Genomic DNA, 26,092 nt, shown 5'->3' with positions numbered 1-26,092 from the left:
GCAGGGGCGGGGCGGGCCGCGCTCCGGGGCGGGGGCGCCAGGGGTCGCGGCGCGCGGTGGAAGTCCGCCGCGCGCGGAGCTCCAGAGGCTCCCTTAGGTGCGCGCCGGCGCCGGACTCGGGGTCTCAGGTTGCCCCCAACGGCCCGCCGAGGAGGAAACCTGCGCGTCAGGTGAGAACCCCGGCCCGGGTCGCGCTGCTGCCCCGGCGCGCCCGCCGCTCGTGCCTTTCTGAGGGGAACTCACCCAGACCCGAGACGTCCGGTCCGCGCCGCCAACCGTGAAGCCGCGCCTCCCCGCCCGCTTTTAAACCCTTCCTCCCTCCTCCTCCCCGGCCCCGTCGGGCCCTGGCACAGGGACCCAGAGCCCCTGAAGGCCAGAGCCCATGGGCATACACTCAGACTTAAAGCTGGCGATTTCTTTCCATACCACCTGTAGAATATGCTTTTTTTTTTTTAATTTCCAGTTCTACTTTAGTGGGATTTGCAGACATCCCAGTTGTAACAAAGGTTTTCTCTCTCTCTCTCTCTCTCTCTCTCTGTCATACACAGACACACACAATTTTGAAACAAACGTTTTTCACCAGATTGTGTATTTAGATTTATTTCCTTTTATTCGGCTCTGTTCCCGGCCCCTGGCCTGGGTGCAGGAAAAGCGGGTGTACAGGAGGAGAGAGGAGAAATATTCAAGAGAGGGGAGGGGGGGCAAAAAAGCAAGGCAGTGCCTTGGGAGGAGTTAGTTGGAGTTTGCACTGGCGACGGGGCAAGCAGCAAAAATAAGGAAAAGGTAAATGTCTTAAACTACTGCTAAAAGTAAAAGCTACTATTTATGGGACATCTACTCTCTGCGAGACAAGTCACATATGGTATGTCCTTTAATCCTCGTAAACACTAGAAGACAGATCTTATTACATCCATTTTATAGGTGAGGGTCACTTTTTTTTTAATTTTTTTTAATGTTTTATTTATTTTTGAGAGAGAGAGAAACAGAGCATGAGCAGGGGAGGGGCAGAGAGAGAGGGAGACACAGAATCCGAAACAGGCACCAGGCTCTGAGCTGTCAGCACAGAGCCCGACGTGGGGCTCGAACCCACGGACCGTGAGATCATGACCTGAGCCGAAGTCCGACGCTTAACCGACTGAGCCACCCAGGAGCCCCGAGGGTCACTTTTTATTTATTTTATTTTTAAGTAATCTCTCCGCCCAACATGAGGCTCAAACTCAGGACTCTGAGATCAAGAGAGCAGGCTCCAGGGACTGAGCCAGACAGGCGTTCCTACCCTCCTTTTTTTTTTTTTTTTTTTTTTTAATAATTTCTCCGCCCAAGTTGGGGCCAGAATAGGGTCACATATTTAATACAAAACAGGACTGGGATTCTAGCTCAGGATTGCTTTGCTTAAAATTCTAATTCCTGGTTTTCCTATTTCTATTCCTCCGAGACTCTTAACCCCATTTATTCTCTCTCCTATTGCATTGTTGTTTGCATGGGGAGGAGGAAGGCAGAAGGCAGGGAGGGGTCAGGAAATCAGATTTACACATAGTATCTCATTTAATCCTCCCACTAAATCTTTAAGGAAGGTATTATTATCTCCTGTTACAGATGAGAAAACTAAGGCTTGGAGAAACTAAATAGCTTCCTTAAGACGACAGATACTGTCGTGCAGCCTATCTCATTCTAGAAACCAAACATTTCCTACCAGAAAATGTTGCCTCCCAAGGGGAGGGATGGAGCCGTTTCCAGGAAATAAATTCTATGAAATCCTCCATGACTTAGCTCTTGTGGGTGAGGTGGCCTGGTGACTCAGCCAGAATGTCTGTAGAAGTTTCTTTCCAGGCCAAGAAGTTTCGAAGGGCTGGTTAGACAGTGAAGACGACTAGGTGGAACATAGTTTATGTTTACCAAATTCCACGCACAAGATATTTACTACGACCTCCTGAGACAGGGAAGCGGAAGGGACTCCATTTTAGAAAGGCTCCACTTACGCATGCTCCGTATCCCACCTTGCGTCTGGGTAACCACGTTCCCACTCCAAGGGGGAAGCGAGGAAGTTAATCATTCTCTGAGTCTCGCCCCAGGCCCCCAAGACACATGACACCATCTAAGAAGAACCAGCTCTCAGACATGTTCCAGGACATTAGCTTCGAAGAAACCTGGGTGGACACTGGCATCAGTACCCCTGCCCTTCAGTGATTTGTGGAGTAACACCTAGCGTTCGCCTGACACTCCCTTTGAGGGGACCCTCCCCTGGATTCCCGAAGCGATATGTACCCTGAACCCCTTTCCAGTATAAGCCCCTAACCCCAAGCAACAGGGAGACTCACTTTTCCTTTTCCAAGTCTCCTAGACACTCTGTCTGCTATACTCTGTCACACTACTCAGTAAACACAGTTCACTTCCTCCTTGACGTAGGAGCATGGGGCAAACTGGGGACAAAGTACAGGCTAACAGCACCCCTTCCCCGGGTGGAATATGTGCGGTATTCCTTCGACACTCCTGGCCACCCAAGAACAAAGGAAGGGGGTTTAAATGCTTACCATGGTGATGTGGGAAACTAAGACAAATGAAAGATTAAATTCCCTTAGTGCCCACAGCCCATTGACAAGTCCTTGAAACCAGCAGAGTGACCTCCCTCTAGGAGCTCAGCTGCCTCAATGATGACACTTTGCTAGGGGCAAAAGAGAACCTTAACATTATCCCAGCCTCGAGGATCCTGTAAGTCTACTTTAACATAAAAATTCCTTTGGAAACTGCCTTTATCTCAACTCCCCCAAGATCGTACTCCAAGCTATGGCCCCCTGATATGCATCTGAAGGGTCTCATGACTGAGGTTTTACTAAACGGTAATAATTAGTGTTTTCCTAACACAGCTAGCCCCTCAAGGTCCTGGAAAAATACCTTAGAGACTTAATCTATCCCTAATCCCCTCCCAACCTGAATGTATATAATAAGTTACCCATTACGACCCCAGTACAGCTCCCACCCAAAGGTCCTGTCCACATGTTTTAATAAAATCACCTTTTTTGCACCAAAGACATCTTCAAGAATTCTTTCTTGGCCGTCGGCTCCGGACCACGCCACCATCACCCCAAAACTTCATCACTCCTGGTTCACCTTTCATTTCTATCCGTCCTGAAGCCAAGGACCCTCCTGGCTGGTCCATTGAGGACCCACTGTGGGTCCTCAGACCAGGCCTGCCTACATCACTATCGTGCTAAATTCATCCCATTGTGGTTGGAGAATATGCTTTGTATTATATCAGTGGGGTTCTTTTAATGTTTATTTTTGAGAGAGAGAGAGAGAGTGTGTGTGTGTGTATAAGCAGACAAGGGGTAGAGAGAAAGAGAGACACAGAATCCGAAGCAGGCTCCCGGCTCTGAGCTGTCAGCACAGAGCCTGACGCTGGGCTCGAACTCACAAACTGCAAGATCATGACCTGATCCAAAGTCCGACGCTTAACCGACTGAGCCCCCCAGGCGCCCCTTTCAGTGTTTTAAAATTTATTGAGACTTGTTTTATTTCCTGAATGTGGTCTGTCTTACGGGTTACTGTCTGCGTGGTACCTCTTTCTCCATCTTTGTCCTTTCAACCTATTTGTGTCTTTAAAGCATGGCTTTTGTAGACAGCATCATTTTGTTTATGCATCCAACCAACCTTCGCCTTTTAATTGGAGCATTTTATTCATTTCCATTAAATTACTGATAAGATTTACGTCTGCCATTTGCTGTTTATTTTAAGGTCTTCTATCATCTTGGTTCTTCTATTTCTCCATAACTGCCTTCCTTTATGCTATCTTCTGGTGTACTTGTTTATTCCTTTGCTATTTCTTCAGATATTCTTTCTGCCCTCCTCCTCTCCCCTCTCCTTAGGGAACTCCCATCATGTGTGTGTTGGTCTGCTTGTTGATGTCCTACAGGTCTCTGAGGCTCTGTTCATTTTCCTTTGCTCTTTTCCCTTTCTGCTCCACAGACTGGATCATCTATCTCAATTGATCTATATATCCAGATTCACAAATTCTTTCTTCTGCCTGCTCAAATCTGCTATTGAACTCCATAGTGAATCTTTCATTTCAGTTTTTGTACTTTTCAACTCCAGAATTTCCATTTGGTTCTTTAAAACAAAAATTTTTTTCCTCCCTCCTTACTGATTTTCTCCATTGAGAGAGACACCATTCTCACACTTTATCTCCTTAGACATGTTTTCCTAATGTTTTTTGAACATATTTAAAATAACTGAAAGTTTTTGTCTAGGGGCACGTGGGTGACAGAGTCGGTTAAGCTTCAGACTTTCAGCTCAGGTCATGATCCCACAGTTTGTGGGATCGAGCCCTGAGTCGGGCTCTGTGCTGACAGTGCAGAGCCTGCTTGGGATTCTCGCTCTACCTCTCTCCCTGCCCCTCCCTCACTTGTGCTCTCTCTCTCTCTCTCTCTCTCTCAAAAATAAACTTTAAAACGTTTTTCAAAATTAATATAGACATTCAATTAAAAAAAAAAAAAGAACTTAATGGTGAGTAGACAGCCTGAAGATAGAGAAAACTGAGTCGTGAGGGCAGGAAAGTCATTAGCCAGAACGTTCCCAGTCCCAACGATACAGGTGGCAGTGGGGGAAACATGTGGCAGGTGCCCCACTGTTTACTGTCAGGCCAGACACAGCAGCTTTAGGGATAGCCACCAGAACATCTTGGGAAAAAATACTGCTCTGAAATTAGACTCTCTCTCCTCTAGATGGGTGATCTTTGGCAAGTTACTGAATATTACGTTGGGAGAAATTAGATGCATCGCTTCTTCAAATCCATAGGCTAATCCTATAGTATTCATAGCTGGCATCTGAGTACCTATTTCCTCATCTAGAATGGGACCACCAGCCCAGGCAAAGTGAGGCAAAGACTTAGTCCCTGGCAGCTACTTTGCCCAGAACCTTTTCTCATCTCCCCTCTTGTCTCTCACTCCTGGAATAAACTGTATAGTTTAGAGTTCCCACATCAGACAATTATCTGATTTCAAGTAAGAAGAAATACAGCCACATTTCACGTGGCTATGTGTAGATTATGTTTTATAAAGAAAACTGAAATTTACTGGATGTGGTACAGTATTTTTCTATTGTACTGCATCTTTCGGAAAGGTCACGCCCTCCTAGTTCGACATCATGACCCTTCTAGTAGGCTGCTAGTCACAGTTCAAAAAACAGTACTCCAGAGGGAAAGGGGGAGTCATAAACTGATTATAAACTGAAGAAAACACTCCCTGAGGTCAACACTTCTCTTTGGTCTAGTCAATGTTTATTAATTATCTTTTTAAACTGAGGTGTAATTGACATACAACATGAGTTTCAAGTGTACAACATAATGACGTGGTATTTGTATACACTCCCTGCAAAATGATAACCACAATAAATCCAGTTAACATCTATCACCATGCATAGTTTCAAAAAACTTTATGTGATGAGAACTTTTAAGATCTGCCCTCCTAGAGGGGCGCCTGGGTGGCTCAGTCAGTTGAGCATCTGACTTCAGCTCAGGTCGTGATCTCACGGTCCGAGGGTTCGAGCCCCACATCAGGCTCTGTGCTGACAGCTCAGAACCTGAAGCCTGCTTCGGATTCTGTGTCTCCCTCTCTCTCTGCCCCTCCCCCATTTATGCTGTCCCTCTGTCTCAAAAATAAACATTAAAAAAAGAAATTAAAAAAAAAAAAGATCTGCTCTCCTAGAACTTCCAAGTATGTAATATAGTATTATTAACTATAGTCACCATGCTGTATATTACATCCCCATGACTTGTAATGGAAGCTTATACTTTTTACCTCTGTCTTTGCCCATTTTGCCCACCCCTCACCTGCCCCCCCATCACTGGCAACCACCAATCTGTCCTCCATATGAGTTCGTTTTGAGTGGGGGGTTGCTTAGATTCCACATATAAATGAGATCACACAGTATCTCTTTCTGACTTATTTCACTTATCATAGTGCCCTCAAGGTCCATCCATGTTGTCTGAAATGGCAAGATTTCATTCCTTTTTATGGCTGAAGAAGAAGTGCATGTACATATACATTTTCTTTATCCATTCATTCATTGGTGGACACTTGTTTCCGTATCTTGACTATTGTAAACAATGCTGCAATGAATACAGGGGTGCATACTGTTCCCCATAGTGGCTGTACCAATTTATATTCCCACCAACAGTGGATTCCCTTTTCTCCACATCCTCACCAACATTTGTTATTTCTTGTATTTTTGAGAATATCCATTCTAACAGGTGTAAGGTGGTGTTTCATTGTAGTTTTGATTTGCATTTCTGTGATGATGAATGATGTTGAGCATTTATCCATACACCTGTTGGTACTTACTAGTTAACTTAATTTGTTTTCCAAACCCTAGAAAGAAAGTGTGCTATGCAAGGGACGCCTGGGTGGTTCAGTCGGTTAAGCACCCGACTTCAGCTCAGATCATGATCTCAGAGTTAATAATTCTGAGCCCTACTTCGGGCTCTGTGCTGACAGCTCGGAGCCTGAAGCCTGCTTCGGATTCTGTGTCTCCTTCTCTCTCTGCCCCTCTCCTGCTTACTCTCTCAAAAATAAACATTAAAAAAAAAAAAAAAAAGTGTGCCACACAAGAACTTTCCCAGTGCCAAGATCCACCATCCATGTTGATCTCACTCTTTCTGGAGTAATACTTTTCATTGCAAATCAATAAATACACATTTGATACACATAAATGTTATCCAGGTTAAAACTGGACAGCATCACTGGCCCAACAGCTCCTAGATCTGATGAATTTTGTTGGTATCTCTCGCCTCATTGTGAAACAAGACAGCAATACTCAACTCATGGAAGTTTAGTTCAATATGATTTTATTTAGAAATTTGCGAAGCTGAAGGAGGAACCCGATGTTTTGTTAAAAGAAAGCAATTTTCACAGTATATATTTAGCCATTTTAGCTCTGTTTTGAATAATAACAGAAAAGGAAGTTTCTGTTCAGTCCTCACTTCACACTCAGCCAGGTGCTTGAGATCTTGTAGAAAGATAACACATTCCCTGGGCCGAACTCCTAGGAAATCCTCTCACCCAGGTGGACCACCCGTTTGTCCCCAGGCAAATACACGAGATCTTATTTTCACTGTTCTACACAAGGTTCTGAAAATCCTTAATTTTAAAGTTGAGAAAATGTGAAAGGATTCCTTAACTCATTGCCTGCAACAAACCCACCTACTTTTTAATTCTTGGCAGTTACAAGTATAAAATACTTGAAAGGTATAAGATGCTCCACATTTAATGGAACAACTTGAATATTAAAAAATTCGGTCAAGTAACATGCTTTCATGTCTTAAAATGTTACTTAATACAATGTTACTGAAACAAGATATGCAGCATTTTCTTGTACTTGGTGTTATAAACTCCTACTGACGATGGCTACTTGATGGTCAAAAAATAAATTAAAAAAAAGAGAAGAAACCATATACGCTGATATATAACAATGCCTGGAGGGAATGTCATGTTTTAAATTTTGTTACTGAAATTAAGCCTGGAAGAAGGAGAAAAAAGGTCTACAAAAGCAACACCCATGTTATTTTAAATGATGAGGTAGATTTTTTTCCTATGCAGTAAAGTGAACAAAAAACGCATACAACTTTCAAATCTTTAAAAAAAAAAAAAAAACAATTCAGGTTATAGTCCCTTTCACAAACAAGACATTTGTAGACTAGGAGGTGGAGAGGTCATCCTCGAGCAGGCTCTGTACTTGGTATGGTACTCGGAGGTTCAACGATCAGTCTTGGATCAATCAACTCTCTCCAAAAAACAGTGATCTGAGGAAAGACACAAAACATTTGGTTTAGAGGCTTCATTTTGAGGTCATCTAGATTTTAGTCGATTAAAAACTTCAGTCAAGTATATTTCCATTTGTGCAGAATGGTTGAAGACCTGGAATGATGTGAGTCCCAGTAAGCTGAGTTCAATTAGGGCAGAAGAACTTGTTTACCTAGAAGGCAACTACACTTTACATTAAACACATTTTACCCTTCTTTCATTTGGAGCAGGGGGTGGGGTGGGGCGCAGGGCGGTGGTTACAAAGGGGTCAGGGAGGTTTGCCCAACAAGACCCTGTGGCTAGGCAGCCCATGCACTCTTCCCAGGACTGCTGATGTTCCTCTGCGCAGCTCTACAGTCGCTCTCCTGTGCTGCCTAAAACCAGGAGCTGCTTCGCATCTCACCAAGAGCAGCCAATGTGAACACTCGGCCCGTGTGGACGAATCACGAGGGCCATCTAGTGTCAAGGAGAGGTAATTACAGGCTCTGCTTCAGGCCCCGGTTTAATAGGCCTAGAGAGGGGAAACTTCCAAGGTTTAATTTTCCAATGTAGTTTCCAAGAATACATTTCAACAAAAAAGCGCAGAGGCATACGTTGCCAATAAAGAAGTACAGGAGATGTGGCCAAATCTGCTGATCCTACCACAGACCCTAAAAATGTGTTTTGGGAATAAATCCCTAAGAGTGTCATCTATCCTAAAGACAAAGCAAAACACAGTCTGGTTAGGGTTTCTACAAGTTTACATTTCAGGTAAAATGTGAGTCTGCAATACTGAAAGCTACAGAATAATATCCATAACCTTTCAAATATAAACACCTTAAGAGGAAGCATTTTCTTAAATATAAATTCTAGTTAGTTTAATGCTAGCATAGCCTCATGAGCCAGCATTGCCAGCAACTCTGGAAGTCTGGCTGCCTAAAAGCTAAACCATAGACTTCTTAAAAGGGCAATTTAAGGATTTAAATGGAAGTCAAAAGACAGAATCATCATTTTCATGTCATTTTTCAAAACATCTAAGCTGACATCAGTCAGAATCACAGTAATATTTGGGAGGTAGTAATGACTGCAAAGAGACACGATGGAGATTTCCAGGGGAGGCTGTTACTATCCCATTTCTTTTATCTAGGTGCTGGTGACACAGGTATGTTCATCTGTGATAATCGTTCAAGCTGTATACATATGTATAATTTTCTCAATGTATATATCAATAAAAGTTTTTAAATACACTGTTCTTTTCTACTGAAACCCTTATGCAATTAAGATTTTATACAACTCTATAATCTTAAATAAGACTTTGTTATTCGTGAATCTTGTCGTGTAGGCTCTTTGAGATCCGAGACGGTACCCTAACTTGGCACTTGGCACTGAACTAGCCACCCTGTAGGCAGACCAGAGATCCCAGGGCCTAGATCTTTTACGACTTTAATACAGGCAGTTCAGGCGGCTGCAATGTCACCTTCCAGACCACCAGAAACCGGAAGCTGCGATGTCATCTTCCAGACTACCAGCAACCAGTCGAGAGAGAATGGACGACCGAGCAATCCCAAGAAGAGAAGCGCGCCTACCCTCTTCTCCTGCGTCACAGCGTACTCCACTACTTCAGTTCCATTTTCGTTGTGATAAACCAAATCAAATTTCCCAGGTTCTTTCATGGCTGAAACCAGACGGTAGGAAGGAGAGACAGTAAGTCATTTCCCAGTAGTGAAAATGTTCCTCTACAGGGAATTTATATCATTAGAAAAACAACCACAAACAAATTGTCCATTGATGTGGAGGCTGGGTACGCACATGAAAGCATGGAGTGTTCAGTGACAGGAGACCCTCGGAAACACCCTGTAACAGCAGACGGGAGCCCCTGGGCCATTTGCCAGAGACCATCTTTCCTTCATCAAAAAGAAATGAGCTCCATACACTGTTATTAGTACTCCCAGAAAAGAACATGTGACCATTAGGTAACCCAACAGATACAGGACCTGTTTCAGCAGGTTAACGTGATATGAATTCTGCAAAATTTGTGTATTTTGCTCCGTCCTCAGAAATTAAACGTGCTTACTACTTGGTAATACAGCAATCCTCGCGTTGCATGGTAGTGTGGGACCATAAAAATGACCATCCAGGCTGACATCATGCAAAACTATCTGAATAATAAATGGAAAAATTATGATTGTCTCATGACCTTTAAAAACTATCAGAACATTAAAATTACTGTACAGAGAGATGAAAAATAGTAAAACTAGCATTTATGTAGTACACTGTAATCTGAGACATCAAAAAGACCAAGAACTAGTGTTCTATTTCTTTGTAAGAAACTTATCAGGCGAAAGAAAAGAAAAAGGAAAAGGAAACTTATCAAGGGTGGCTTGAACAGTGCTTGCCTTCCTGTCGCATAACAACAACACAGAGAATCTTTACACTTTACGGAACTTGCAGACACCTTTCTAAGCGTGGATCAGCTTTCAGTATTTTTTCCTTTCAGATCTTGACATCATCGTGAAATAACTCTTGGAGCTTCTTTGTTTCTGTTTTGCAATTGTGTGATGTTTTTGCTGATGCCACCTCCGGGACCTCTTTATCCCTGTCATCACCACTACCTTCTTCCTTTATGTCAAGCTCACATAAACTGCAGTTCCAACATCCCCACGGTTAGCGGTTTCTTCTAACTCCACAAGTTTAAACTTCACTTGGGTGTCACCTCCAGAACTATCACTTTTTGTTTCTTTGTTGTACTTTCATCTCTGTCGACCAATTCCCTACCTCCATTCTCCATTTTTGTAAGATGCCCTGTGGGTCTATCACTGAGACTGTACAAGGAGACAGCACAGCCTCATGCGATGCTGCGTGTATGGGAACTGAGTAACAGCTGCACGGTGACTTATCACCAGGAGACTTGGAAGGACATGACATGACTGGTCACCGATCATGATGGGCATCTGTTATTTACGTAGCGATCTGTGGACTGAAGAATTAGCAGAACTTTGTGCCACTAGTCAGTTAACAGGTAACATATCTAACGTCTTTGGGAACTGGTGTTAACCAAACCATGGTAACTAAAGTTCCTATATATCAGAACCATGCAAAGCGAGGACTACCTGTATTTCCACCAGTGAGCAGATAAAAGACACTTCTTGATGCCCCAAAGAAGAAAAGTTCTAATTGGATGTTATCACTGTCAATCACCTGACAAGCAGTGATCAGGCTGTGTCGTGGAATCTGACCATGGACAAATTTCTTTGCCCACCATTCCTAGGTAGAGAGATTTCCTCAAATAAAACCTAATGAGAAGAAAGCTGGAAAACCAATTTAAGTTATATCTAATCATTTACTTAACATTATAAAGGGACTTCGTTGGAAAACCATGTTAACTGATTACTGTGTACAGGAGTTTTGAATCTTTTGCTCACTACATTATTTAAACACAAAGAGAATATAATTAATTGCCTTCGGGTCTGCTAAAGAAAAAGGGTCTCCCCTGATCTGTGGCCAGGGACCCCTACAACACAACCCAAGTGAAGCCACATACAGTAAAACTCTCTTATTCTCAGATTTTAGAACCAATAATGGGTGAGATGAATCAGGGATAAAGCAGGGAGCCATTTAAAACGATGTGTGAGAGTGTGCACGCACATATACTTTAGACATTCTATTTTGACTTAACACACTGAAGTATGCTCATTTGCCAATCTTTGGAGATAGACCTGAGAAGGTCTTAGGAGCCCACTGACTAGAGTTCTCTTTCTTTCATAAACCACATACTTAATGTATATCTGCAATTTCTACAATTTCCAGTTCTGAGTTCTTCTAAAGGGATACAAGAATGCAAACACTAGCAAGGCAGCCTGAGTTCAGAATCTTCCTAGATTTTTACCAGATTCCTCCCAATCTCAAAGAAGATCCACCCACACGATTGAATAGTAAATTTCTTAGTTATACTCCTGGGTTGGCATTCAACTTGGGTTTCACAGAAATAATTCTTTTTGCAATCAATGTTCATTAGTTTATGCAGTTTTTATGAAACTGCATAATTACAGGAATAAGAACAATTTGCCTAACAGCTTTGTAAACAGATCCAACAATCCATAGTGGACACACACCTCCACTAGGGGGAGCTCGGGTCTCCTGGGCTGCTCTGTGCGGACAGGGATAGTGGACAGTTAGTCCCAGAGGCCAAGCAAGAGAGCAGCTCCTGTGTGTAAAAGCTATTTAGAAACCAATGTAGATATAAAGAGACTAAATTTTCGAATTCTTTTCTACAAGACTCACCAGGTAAGGATGAAAGAATTTCTATATCTACTTGCTGGGTGTCTGGATTGTGGCTTAGTATTTTTCCTTCCTTTCAAAAATAAAAGTCCAAGTCAAAAACCAGCAGGTGAAACACTGGAATATACTAAAACCACTGAATTATACACTTTAAAATGGTTAAAATGGTAAATTTTACATTACATAAATTTTATCTCAATATGAAAACTTTTTTTCTTTAATAAATCAATATGTAGGAGAAATAAAACTCCCACACACCAAGCCAATATTTCCCCTGAATCTAAATCATTCCAGGGTCAGGTACCACACAACTAGGCACGGCCCCTATAGCCCAAAGTCTGCTAATTATTCAAACGAGCCAATCCTAAACTGCTTCCCCCATCCCGCCTGGCCTATCCCAAGGAAACCCCAATAAAGGCCCTGCCCGGGCTTTCTCTTCACTCCTGTCTCTGCCTCTGGATGACACCCTGGTGCTTTCCTCCGGGGTCCTGCATGGCGTGGCATTCCCCCTCCCTCGGGAAACGTAAGTAATAAATTCTTCTTTCATTGCACTGACTTCTGTGGCATCACTCAGCCACCTTCATCAATTAAAATCCCACAGGTAGGTACGTACACGTGAGACAGGGTTGAGCGTGGAGGAGACTACATCCTTTGAAGACAGATTTAACTTTTGAAGACAAGCTTCAGGAATAAAGCTAGTGATCAAGCTAGATAACAGCACTTGAGGTCAAGGCAAAAAAAAACGGTACTGATTTTCACTTTCCAAATGGTTTTGAAAATCATTTCCAGAAAGTTCTAAATACGGGGAAAGTAAGAAAATAGCTTTCCAGGGTAAGAACTGTGATGACCAACATAGATTTAATATGCATTAAAAATAATCAGAATCAGGGTGTCTGGGTGGCTCAGTTGGTTGAGCATCCAACTCTTGATTTCAGCTCAGGTTGTGATCCCACGGTCATGGGATCAAGCCCTGTGTTGGGCTCTGTGCTGAGCGTGGAGCCTGCTTAAGATTCTCCCCCAAGGCCCTTTTTATTCTGTCCCTCTCCCCCACTCATGCACTTTCTCTCTGAAATAAAAAACCAATAATGGGGCGCCTGGGTGGCTCAGTCGGTTGAGCGCCGACTTCAGCTCAGGTCATGATCTCACGGTTCATGAGTTCAAGCCCTGCATTGGGCTCTGTGCTGACAGCTCAGAGCCTGGAGCCTGCTTCGGATTCTGTGTCTCCCTCTCTCTTGTCCCTCCCTCGCTCATGCTCTGTCTCTGTCTCTCAAAAATAAAATAAAAAACATTAAAAAAATTTTTTTTAATAAAAAACCAATAATAAAAATAAAAAATAAAAAAATCAGTATCATCTAGAATCATAGTTTGTAGAGGTTGTAGAACATACCAATTCTATATTTCTATCTTGTAGTACATCACAGAATTAAAGTAATTATCTATGGTAAGGTGATAAAACATCCTGGTTTGCCCAAGACAAGTCCATTTACATTTCCTTCCAGGATAATTATTAATATAATATTAATATATTAATATATATTAACCCTTTTCATGCACAAGTATCCTGCTTTAGATGACAAATTATATGTCACCTATATAAAGGGGTCAAGATGAAAAATGTGATAAAATACCAGTTACCCAGAACTGACCTACCTTCCAGCCTACTTTTGAGGAAAGGTTCTTACCAAGATTTTAAAAATCTTTCAAGGTTTAAAAAAAGTCTTCCAAGGTATCAACTCATTTTTTAAATGGACTTACATTCCGTATATTACATAAAAATTAAAAAATGTGCATTTTAACAAAGTGTTTTTTTTTTTTTTTAATGTATTCATTTTTGAGAGAGAGACAGAGCACAAGCAGGAGAGGGGCAGAGGGAGAGGGAGACAGAATGCGAAGCAGGCTCCAGGCTCTGAGCTGTCAGCACAGAGCCCGACGCGGGGCTCAAACTCATGAACTGTGAGATCATGACCTGAGCCAAAGTCAGGTGCTCAACCGACTGAGCCACCCAGGCACCCCTTTAACAAAGTTTCCAACAAAATTTTGAATGGATGAAAAAAGGAAGGGAACATGTAATTCTGTAATCCCACTGATGGGGTCAAACTTTTACTGAATTGTGATAAAGCTCATGCCAATGTGAAGTCCCATACGCGTGTTAAGTGAATAAATTACAGGGACAGTACTCGTGAATTACCTGTGGTGAAGAGATAATATAAAAGGGGCCATGTTAGACCATAAGAATCTGCAGTAATTCACAATTATATAAAAGAGATTCCTATGATGAAAGTAATCAAATTTTCTGGCTGAAAGCTATTTAGTATTTTCTTTCAAAGTTTAGGATCCTGGGAGAGTGGCATTCAAATAAGCTTGCTAAGCTGGTTGTCTAAGCTGGTTAGAAAAAAAAAATGACTTTAAAAGAATTAAACTTGTCATTATTCTACATTCTTCCCCAGATGTAAGGAAAATAACACTGGGGGCTCCACAGTGATACTGTTAAAAAGTTTACATTTTGATAATGCTCCCATTTTCTACATTATTTACTGAAAAAAAATCAAAATTATCCATATTAGCAGTATTAAATACAACTTTAGCTTGTTTAATATACTGACACTTAGTTATTTTTAAATAAAAAGCCTTACCTTGTAGTCAGAGACATCAGGAGAATAATCGGATGTCAGCTCCAAAAGCTAAAAAAGAAGAAAGAGCCCACAAATACACAAGCCCCGCAGTTCCTCTCCCCTGCCCCCAAGAAAACATGCAGTGGCGGGGTGCCCACTCCACCATTCTGGGAGCCCTGCCATGACCTGCGGCGAGACAGAAGTTCCAGTGGGAGAGGTTTCTTCGGTTTGGGGTGGAGAGGGGTTGGTGCTATGCAGAGCCTTTCTTTTATTTTTTTTTTTAATTTTTTTTTTCAATGTTTATTTATTTTTGGGACAGAGAGAGACAGAGCATGAACGGGGGAGGGGCAGAGAGAGAGGGAGACACAGAATCGGAAACAGGCTCCAGGCTCTGAGCCATCAGCCCAGAGCCTGACGCGGGGCTCGAACTCACGGACCGCGAGATCGTGACCTGGCTGAAGTCGGATGCTTAACCGACTGCGCCACCCAGGCGCCCCATGCAGAGCCTTTCTTAACTGAGCGCTTGCTAGGTTCCACACACCAAGCTTAGCCATTTTTATTCATTCAGAAAACCATAAGTAGGTACCCACTACATGCTAGGCACAGGACAGATATGATCTGGAAAGGGTCTAGTACATACACATATATAATCCTGACCTGCCAACGAGTAAGTTTATTTGGAGGGAGAAGAATCTTTTTGGTGGTAATTGTTGTTTTAAAATGTACCTTAAATGCAATCTTTTCTCCAACTTGTGGGGCAGCTGCTAACAGCGGTAACAAACTGTAGTCCTTGTGTGTCTCTACCGGATTCTGAAAGATAGCATGAGTCACGTGACTTTGTTACTGGTGACAAAAGTGAAGCCGTGACATCAACTGCAGACACACCCCACGGGCCTAGCGGAAGAAGCGCACTCACGATAAATAATACTTGCCTGGATAATAGTAGAGGAGTTTGTTACCATTTCATTTAGTTGCTGGTGCTTCTGATACTCAGGGTTTCTATTTAACACAAAGGAAACAGCTTGCCCTCGGCCCCGGCCTCTCCCCCGCACACCCCGACCCCTAGCTCCCTTCCAAGAAAGAAGGTCCTCTCCTCTCCCCCAGCCTCTTCCCAAACTGGTGGGGAGAGTCACGTTGGGAGGGGGCCCGGGAGGAGCCTGTCTGGCACCGTTTGCGTCCGAGAGCTTCCACCCGGCAGCGTGTGGGGTCTGCGCACACGGCCCCGGGCCCGGACAGCCTCTTCCTGCAAAGAGGCCTACAGGCTTTAAGAAACCCGCAGCGCGCTCCGGGGCGCTCTTCGACACCGTGCACTGGTCGTCCGACTCCGAGCTGGAGTCCGAACTGGAAGATGATGCTCTGGTCGTCTTGCACTTGACGGCCGCACAGGTGAAGCCAGTTTTGGCAGCCACTTTGTTTGCAGTCGTGTTTTTTGTCGAGGGCCCTTCCTTTGATAACTCAGTTGATGTTTTCTCTGAGGAATTTCTGACCTCCAAGAGGACATTGCTGACACCATCACTGGTGGACTCATGAGAAGACTCGGACTCTGAGGAGGAAATGGGGCTGTCTTTTGGACAGACGCCCGCGCCGCCTTTCCTTTTGGCTTTGACAAGGCTGTTCCTAGCAGGTGAGCCTTTCAGAGGACCACAGTTCGAGATGGCCCAGTCCTTCACTGTCTGTGCTTTAGAAGACCTGGAGTTCTTGGTCTGCCTTTTAAGTTCGCATTTCTCCTTCCTCTTTGGTGACTTTCTTTTGGTTTCTTTGTCATCACCATCCACTACACCACACATGGCTTTGTTTTTCCTCTTGCCCTTTTTCCTCATACTCTGATCTGTGGCAGCTTTAGGTTCTAGATCCAAGGTCTTCCCATTGCTACTGTTCTCTTGCCTCTTCCAATGTTTCTTTGAATTTCTGTAATCTAGTTCGGTTTCTTCACCTTCCTCCAACTTAAATGCCCTCTTCTTTGCTTTTCTGGGTAATAAATGACTATCGTCACCATTCTTGACTGTTACAGTATTCTCCGCAGTTTCTCTCTCTTCTAATTTAACTCTAGCAAAACAACAAGAGAGAAAGCTACAGTGAGTCATTCACAGGCATGTCTCTGGGACACGGTTAGATACCAGGATGGCCGCACACTATACCTGTCATCAGTCAATGAAAAAATGTCAAATAACTTCAGGACAAAAGACTCTTTTTGACAAAATGGTCTATATGGCATCCTTAGAGTCAACTTTGAAGTGACGAGTTTTATTTATTGAATATCTACTGCATCCCAAGCATTTTCTAGACATTTTCTCTAATCAAATGCCACCATGAAGTAGGTATGCTTCATTTTAAGACAGATCACAGAATTACAATTCAGATAAGTAACCCACCCAAAGTCCACAGCTAATAGGCAGCAGAGATGGGATTCAAACCTCAGTCTAACTTCAAAGTTCACAATCTCTCCACTCTATTATGCCGCCTACCCCAAATGGTAATACTGCAGACTACCCACTCTTCTTTTTATTTTCTTTTTCTTTTTTTTAACTTTTATTTTTTTAATTTTTTTTTTAACGTTTTATTTTTAAGACAGGGAGAGACAGAGCATGAACAGGGGAGGGTCAGAGAGAGGGAGACACAGAATCCGAAACAGGCTCCAGGTTCTGAGCTGTCAGCACAGAGCCCGACGCGAGGCTCGAACTCACGGACCGCGAGATCATGACCTGAGCCGAAGTTGGCCGCTTAACCAACTGAGCCACCCAGGCGCCCCTTATTTTTTAAATGTTTATTTATTTTGAGAGAGAGAAGCATGCACGTGCGTGGAGTGGGGTAAGGGCACAAACCGTGGGATCATGACCTGAGCCGAAATCAAGAGTCGGACGTTTAACCAACTTAAATTGTATTAAAAATAAAAAATTTTATTTTTAAATGTGGGCTGCTTTTTCTTAAAATCAGACTTCATTTTTATTTTGTTGAAATTTAGGAAAACCTTCTAACAATTTATGTTCTCTGGGACAGTGACAGCCATCGCAAAATTCCATGACATTCTGTGATTATTAATTTTATGTGTCACCTTGACTGGGTCATGACAGCCCAGATATTTGGTTAAACATCATTCTGGGTTTGTCTGTGAGGATATTTCTAGATGAGATTAGTATTTGAATGGGTAGACTAATGCCTTGGTGGCTCAGTCAGTTAAGCACCTGCCTTCCGCTCAGGTCGTGATCTCACAGTTCATGGATTCAATCCCCTCGTTGGGCTCTGTGCTCTGGGCTCAGAGTCTGGAGCCTGCTGTGGATTCTGTGTGTCCCGCCTCTCTGCCCCTCCCCCACTCATGCTCTGTCTCTCTCTGTCTCAAAAATAAAAAAACATTAAAGAAAAAAATTTTTGAATGGGTACACTAAGTCCAGCAGATGGCCCACCCCAATGTGAGTGGGTCTGACCCAATCCATTGAAGGTCTGAACAGAATTCCCTCTCTCTGCCCAACTGTCTGAGCTGGGACCTCAGCCTGCTCCCGCCTTCAGACTCACACTAGAGCTGGAACTTACACCATCGGCTCCCCTGGATCTCAGGCCTTTGGACTTGGACTGGAACTTTATCATCGGTTCTCTTAGGTCTCTGGCTTGCCAATTGTGAATCTTGGGACCGCTCAGCCTCTCTAATCTCATGAGCCAATTCCTTATAACAGATTCATATCTCTATATATTTATCATTTCCTATTGCTTCCGGTTCTCTGAAGAACCCTAACACACATTTCATCCAAAATGATTACAGTAAAGGAGCTCTGTTGCTCCGTGGCCTGGCAACAGCTACCTCTAATATGTGCAGTCCAATGACAGAGAGCCCAGAGTGTCCCCAGTGTCAAGTTCATAGCGGGTGCTCAAAATCGTCTGCTAAAAACAGGTAATATACTTTTAATATGTTTATATCCAGCTATATATTTCATCAATTTTTTTTAGTAACCAGTGAAAGATGTATAATCATATTTGAAAATAAAGTATAATTGGTGAATAAGAATATATAAGCATTCTTTAAATTCTTTTAAGGGACTGTAATACCGGTGGATTTATCTCAATGTGGCAGGTGAAAAAACCCTCAATTATTCTTCAGAATACACAGATACACAGACACATACAAAGCAAAGTCAAAGCTACTGATATCAGGATAAAGAGAGAAAAAAAAAAGTATGAACGATCAGAGATTTAGATTATAAAAACACATCATCTTCTATTCCCAGGATGGACTTTAGCATCTAGCAGCAAGGAAGTGATTCTTAAATGGGCAAAAACTAGCTGGAAATCCTGTGACTCTAAGAACAACTGGGGAACTTGTAAGAATAATGGATTGTCCCTTGACATTCTTGATTAATTTGTTTTACTATGTAGCAATGCTATGATTCAAGTTTCAATTCTAAGGCAACCAATTAGGACTGAATTTTCCATCAAACTTTGAAAATGGTTGCAAGACTCTGTTCAGTCATTGCAGTTTATTAAATCACTGGAACCCGGCACCTGCTGCCTTTCAGAGGAGCCTGCAAGACCCTCATGCTTACAAAAGCAGCCCTTGGCATCACCTTACCCATTCTGAAGACAGTGAATCTGTGGATTCTGATATGAAGGTATGACCTATGACTGCTGCTGCCTTATTCACTATCTGTGATTCCTGAGGAGAATCATTTCTCTTGGGAACATAATAAGGTTGAGGAACAAAATGCCATCCAGAGAGTAAGAAATGGTTCACCTGGGTCTGCCGAGTTACCAACCAATTCCTTTCAGGGTATGCACTTTCCCTGGCAATGTCCTTCATTTCTTTACTTGGATCACAGACAACAAACATAGCTGTCCTTGTACAAAGAGAAGTGAATTACCTATGTAATTAGCAGTGAAAGAGATTTAATTCCAAGAAATTTCTAAAACAGACTCTCCAGTGTTCATGCAAACTCTGTAGGGCAAGCCAGGTGATACTATCAAAATGCAAGGCGCTCCTTTTTTTTTTAAGATTTATTTATTTCAGTAATCTCGACACCCCCTGTGGGGCTTGAACTCAGACCCCGGGATCAAAAGTCACATGCTCTTTAGACTGAGCCAGCCACGTGCCCCAAGGTGCTTCCTTTAAATGTGCAATTTATTGCGCTCGCTTCGGCAGCACATATACTAAATGTGCAATTTATTTTCTTTCTTTTAATGTTTATTTATGCGGGGGGGGGGGGGAGGGGGGGATGGGCAGAGAGAGGGAGACAGAGTATCTGAAACTGGCTCTGTGCTGATAGCAGTGAGCCCGATGTAGTGCTCGTACTCACAAACGACAAGATCATGACCTAAGCCGAAGTCGGACGCTCAATCGACTGAGCCACCCAGGCGCCCCTAAATGTGCAACTTCACTTCTAGGATTCGATCACACAGAAATACAGGCACGTCCAACTGCATAGCCTGACCCCCACACCCACTGCGGGCCACCCACTTTTGGCCAAGGCCCAAGCGATTGGATTCAAATCCTTGTTCTGCCACTTTAAATTTTTAAAATAGTATCTCAACCTTTCTCATTTGTAAAAATGGGGATAGTAATAATTTTAATACTCAGATGAGCTATCATGTATAGTTAGGGCAGTGCCAGACTCAGAGCAAGTACTATCCAAATGTTAACTCTAATTTTTGTTAATACAATAAATGTTGTTAGTCCTCCCAGGGCAGGAGTTAGTGGGCTTTAATGAATTTGTCCCATCAAACGGAGATGAAATTCAACAAGGAGAGTAAAAAGGTAGAGCTGCACTCTCTTTGGGTCCCCTCTGTTCCCTGCAGTCTCCCTCCCGTCTGGCTGTGGCATTATCACCTTCAGAGAGGTAAAGTTACTGGACCAAGGGAACACAACTGATGAGTCAAGAAGCACACCCAGGGTTCTGACTCCCGACCTTGAATTCTTAATCACGTTGCTGTCTTCCTTTTCACACCATACTGAAAAAAAAAGTAACTCCTATATTGTTGGTATAAAGACAAACCTGTGCAACTTTTCTGGAGGCTAATTTGACAGTACTTACCAAATTTTAAAATTTGACCAACAAGTACCTCTTCTGGGAATGCATCCGGCTGAATCACTGCCCAAGCACACACAGACATGCAAGAATGCTCACTACAGCAATGTTTACCAGTGGAAACCAGAAAACAACTACCATGGGGAGTGCCTGGCTGACTCAGTTGGTAGAACATGTGACTCTTGATCTCAGGGTTGTGAATTTGAGCCCCACGTAGAGATTACTTAAAAATAAAATCTTAAGAAACAAAAACAAAACAAAAAAACTGCCATGGTTGAAATGCTGGTGTCCCCACAAAATCCATGTTGAAATCCTAACCACCAATGTGATGGAATTAGGAAGTGGGGACTTTGGAAGCTGCTTAGGCCATGAGCGTGGACCCCTCATGAATCAGATTAGTGCTTGTACACAAGAGACCCTACAACACTTCCTAGTCCCGTCCACCACATGAGGACACAGTGAGAAGGTGCCATCTATGAACCGGAAAGGAAACCTCACTGGACACCAAATCTGCTGGCACCTTGATCTTGGACTCCCCAGTCTCTGAACTGTAAGAAATTAATTTCCGTTGCTTTATTTTTCAATTTATTTTTAATTTTTTTTTAACATTTATTATTTAGTTTTGAGACAGAGGGAGACAGAGTATGAACAGAGGAGGGTCCGAGAGAGAGGGAGACACAGAATCTGAAACAGGCTCCAGGCTCTGAGCTGTCAGCACAGAGCCCGACGCGGGGCTCGAACTCACGGACAGCAAGATCACGACCTGAGCTGAAGTCGGACACTTAACCAACTGAGCCACCCAGGCGCCCCTTTAATTTATTTTTTAAAATTTTTAATGTTTATTTATTTTTGAGAGAGAGACAGGGACAGAGCGTGAGCAGGGAAGGGGCAGAGAGAGAGGGAGACACAGAATCTGAAGCAGGCTTCAGGCTCTGAGCTGTCAGCACAGAGCCCTACTCGGGGCTCAAACTCACAAACCTCAGGATCATGACCTGAGCTGAAGTAGGACACTTAGCTGACTGAGCCACCCAGGTGCCAATTTCTGTTGTTTATAAGCTACCCAGATTATGGTATTTTTATTATAACAGCCCAAATGAACTAAGATAACAACCTAAAATGTCCATTAGTAAGAAATTGGTTAAATAAATTTATGGCATGTAAAAGAATACTATGTGGCATTTAAGAAACATTGTTTTTACATTTATTTATTTTTGAGAGACAGAGCATGAACAGGGGAGGGGCAGAAAGAGAAGGAGACACAGAATCTGAAGACGGCTCCAGGCTCTGAGCTGTCAGCACAGAGCCCGACCCGGGGCTCAAACCCATGAACCATGAGATCATGACCTGATCTGAAATTGGACGCTCACCTGACTGAGCCACCCAGGCACCCCTACTATGTGGCATTTAAAAAGAAGCATGTAGGGGCACCTGAGTGGCTCATAGGGTTCAGCATCCAACTCTTGATTTTGGCTCAGGTCATGATCCCAGGGTTGTGGGATTGAGCCCTGGGTCAGGCTCCACACTGAGCATGGAACCTGCTTAAGATTCTCCCTCTCTCTCTCTCTCTCTCTCTCTCTCTCTCTCTCTTTCTCTCTCTCTCCCCTTCTGCCCCTCTCCCCAGCTCATGTACTCTCTCTTTAAAACAAAAAAATAAAGTAAATTTAAAAAAAGAATGATGTACATCACATACTATATACACTAAAATGAAAGATACCCAAGATATGTCAGGTAAAAAAGTGAGGTGCAGGGGTGCCTGGGTGGCTCAGTCAATTGAGAGTCAGACTCTTAATTCTGGCTCAGGTTATGATCCCAGGGTCATGGGGTCAAGTCCTGCATCAAGATCTGCACTCAGCACAGAACTTGCTTAAGATTCTCTCTCTCTTAGGGCGCCTGGGTGGCTCAGTCGGTTAAGCATCCAACTCTTGATTTCAGCTCAGGTCATGATCTCACGATTCATGAGTTCGAGCCCCTCAGGCTCCATGCTGGCAATGTGGAGCCTGCTCGGGATTCTCTCTCTCCCACTCTCTCTGCCTTTCCCCAGCTCTCTCTCTCTCTCTCTCTCTCTCTGCCCCTCTCCCCCAATGGCACTCGCTCTGTCTCTCTAAAAAAAAAAAAAAAAAAAAAAGTCAGGTGCAGGACAATATGTATATTATAATGGCATGTGTATTTAAGAAGTATATGTTTGCGTGTGTATGAGAAAAAAATCTAGGAAGACAGACCCCAAACTTAACTGAGGATACTTCTAGAGAGTGGGGTAATACCGGAAAGAGCACATGAGAAGATAAATAAGGGATTCTTTACCTTGAGCCATTTTAAAGTATAAATGTTTTTTCGTCTGTCAAAGCAGAAAAAGTCAGACTGCAGGCGCGTAAGAGAATGGGCCGTGAGGAAATGGCCGTGGCATACAAGTGAGGAGAAACCTCTCCAGCCTCATGGGATATCCACCAACCTGGCTCACCTTTTCCCATTAGACTTTTCAGTACTCCCGGCAACCCCTCCAGAATCCTTCTGCGGCCAGACGCATCTCTTCGAGTCAAGCTAGCTTTTGCCTCCACTAGTAATGGGCTACCCAACATTTCCATTTCCTACATGTCCTTCAAGGTGCTGCAAAATTCCCTGACCCCTTGTGTTTCACGAAGATCTCTCCCTTCTCCACTGTCTCCTGCGCTTAGCAACACAATCTGGTGTAATTATCCAGGCTGCCTGCCTGCATCACACAAGAAGGTAACATACAAAAACATGACACTAGTTATCTTGGTCTACTCCAACAATATTAGGAACCTTTAAAAAAAAGAGACTAGGCTTTCTTCTGCAGCTCTGGAGAAAGGTGAATCTGTTGGGGGAAGACAGAAATGATGGAAAACAGGAAACCACAAAAACATACGAAATTTTCACAAATTGGGGCGCCTGGGTGGCTCAGTCGGTTGGGCGTCTGACTTCGGCTCAGGTCATGATCTCACAGTTCGTGGGTTCGAGACCCGCATCGGGCTCTGTGCTGACAGCTCAGAGCCTGGAGCCTGTTTCGGATTCCGTGTCTCCCTCTCTCTCTCTGCCCCTCCCCTGTTCATGCTCTGTCTCTGTCTCAAGAATAAATAAACATTAAAAAAAAATTTTAAACAAAAATTTTTACAAATTCAATTTTTTTCCTAAGGTCTGCCCCATTAACCACTGAAGCCAGCTACAGAGATATTTCTTACCATACACAGTTATGCATTTGAAGTGTTCAGGAGGAATTCGGCCTGCCACTGTGCTATGTTTATTTCTTATAAAAGCCATCATCATTTGCTTTTGACATTGTTCACTTCATTATACAGAGTGTAATTCCCAGGTGATTCATTACTTGAGGTATAATGCACTGCAGTTAGTGAGCAGCAAGTTAGTAATTCATTAGGTCAGAAAGTAAACTTCACAGGAGGGGATACAGTCCTTACAACCGTAACATTTAAGCAGTTCCTGAATTGCACAAATAATGGAAAGCTAGTTCAGTGAATAAAAAGGAAAAAGAACTCTTTTTGAAATTTTAACTATTTCAAATTGTCTTTAGAAACGACTAAACATTAGTAAATCACAGCATTCCCATTTTTAAGAGAGACACACACACAAAGATGTAGTAATTGTTCCAAACTGAATTCCCTGATGTTCTGAAGAAATCTCATGAATCTGACATGCTCTAAGGAAAGAATATTCAACAAAGAGCAAGCAGAGGAAGCAGCCTGGTTCAAAACTCTAGAACTTTTTCATCGTACCTGAAGTTTTAAAAAGAAGCCCTGAATAAATTAGTCTAAGATAAGAATCCAAACTGAAATGATCCTGTCTTACCATTTTATTGAGACAAATCAACCACACATGGGCAATTCATACCACAATGGCTCCTCGATACCCACCTCTGTGTCATTTTTAAATGTTATTTATTTGTTTAATTGGAGAGAGAGAGAGAGAGAGAGAGAGAGGAAAGGGCAAAGACAGAGGGAGAGAGAGAATCCCAAGTAGACTTTGCACTCTCAGCCCAGAGCCCTACTCAGAGCTGGACCTCACGACTGTAAGATCATGACTTGAGCCAAAATCAAGAGTCTGAACTCAACTGACTAAGCCGCCCAGGCGCCCCCTAAGTATCATTTTTTTTTTTTTATTTCCAAAAGCATATTTAAAACTAGTTTATTTTCCAATTCACAACCCAAAAGGTCCCAAACACCTACTTAAATGAACCATAAAATACCCAGGTGAGGCAAGAATGACACCGTAAGTCTCAGGAGATCTGGCAGAAGCTTACTAAGGCTGGACAAACTGCACGCTTGGAAGAGAACATGACTGTTCTATTTGCCTGGGCCCCCTGCACCTGACCTTGCCAGCCGCCAGGGGAAGGCCAGGTCTCACGCACATCCGCATCGGGCGCATGTAACACAGTGTCTGGCTAAGAACGCGCTTGCTAAATCAAGGTTGCAAGAAGCACGCGCCCGGCCCGGGCACCAGACCAGTGTCTTCCCAGGTTTGTCCCACTAACCACTTGCCCCCGGAGCACTCCGGGAAGGATGCTCCTCCCAGTGCAGATTCCTGAGCCCCATCCCGGCCTAGACCAATCAGCATCCCTCCGGTGCACGAATGAGCAGCTTGACAGCCCCACCCCACGCCCACCCCCACTCCACACCCCTCACCCACGCGCGGCCTCCAGAGGCCCGAGGCGCCCCGGGCGTGCGCAGGCGCGTCCCCGGCCTGCCGCCCACCCCGCCACCCCCAACCCGGCGCCTCGCCCACCTGAGGCAGTCGTTGTCTCGTACCAGGCGCGCGCTCTCGGCTGGGGGCAAAAGCCCCCCCTCCAAGTAGAGGCCCAGGATGGCCCCAGAACTGAAGCCGAAGCGCTGGCGGATGAGACTAATGAGATCCGTGACCACTCGGCATCTGTTCAAGTCGACGAGAAGCCAAAAGGCCGTGCAGTGAGGGGTAGCTGGAGGCGGATAATCAAATTGAAGCCGTAGCCTAACCGTCTCGGAGGCCGCCATCTTGCCCGTTGCTCAACGGAAACCGAGAGACACCACAGGGCTACCAAGAGGCGTGCTCGGCGGCCCGCCCCCTGGGGCCTTTTAACGTGTGCCCTCTATTGGCTGCCAGTGGCTACTGCAGGCTCCCGTGACCCGCAAGAACGCGGAGCGGGGTTGAGTCGATTCAATTTTGCTCATCGCTGGGCTAGGGAAGGGCATAAGTGAAATAAATGCCTTCATTCCTTTCCCACTGAGCTCTATGCAGGGTCGAAATTTAGGCAACTCTCTGGATAAACAAGCACTTCTCAGTCGTTGTCTTCTAAGATATTTGCTTATATATGGGAAAGAATTTCAAAAAAGCAGTTACTCCCAATACATTTGACAATTTTTTCGTTGGTAAAGAGTTGGAAAAGATGCATTTCCTGGTATATTGTAAATATACGTTT

General features: G+C 43.7%; 1 protein-coding gene and 1 long non-coding RNA gene across 3 annotated transcripts; one reads left to right on the top strand and one right to left on the bottom strand.

The window, feature by feature from the left end:
* The first annotated feature begins 3 nt into the window (after window positions 1-3).
* Window positions 4-9,856, top strand: LOC147574244 (uncharacterized). Its single transcript, XR_015244055.1, has 2 exons — window positions 4-170; window positions 9,115-9,856. It is a non-coding gene; the product is annotated as an uncharacterized LOC147574244 (long non-coding RNA).
* COIL (coilin) lies at window positions 6,822-25,697 on the bottom strand. 2 transcript variants are annotated; one of them, XM_086686899.1, is made up of 7 exons: window positions 25,423-25,697; window positions 15,595-16,708; window positions 15,389-15,472; window positions 14,684-14,731; window positions 12,054-12,123; window positions 9,359-9,447; window positions 6,822-7,792 (listed from the first exon to the last, which is right to left on the bottom strand). In XM_086686899.1, exons 1-7 carry the CDS (start codon window positions 25,665-25,667, stop codon window positions 7,703-7,705), a joined length of 1,740 nt encoding a protein of 579 aa, XP_086543025.1. In that variant the 5' UTR covers window positions 25,668-25,697; the 3' UTR covers window positions 6,822-7,702. The 2 variants fall into 2 exon arrangements, with proteins under 2 accessions (XP_086543025.1, XP_086543026.1); XM_086686900.1 differs by lacking the exon at window positions 9,359-9,447.
* Window positions 25,698-26,092: the final 395 nt, after the last annotated feature.

The sequence above is a fragment of the Puma concolor genome, chromosome E1 (assembly GCF_028749965.1).
Source record: "Puma concolor isolate L17-30 chromosome E1, mPumCon1.1.hap2, whole genome shotgun sequence".
NCBI classification, from domain to species: domain Eukaryota; kingdom Metazoa; phylum Chordata; class Mammalia; order Carnivora; family Felidae; genus Puma; species Puma concolor.
The sequence above is the reverse complement of the archived record's forward strand: the minus strand, read 5'-3'. Positions and strand labels throughout refer to the sequence as shown.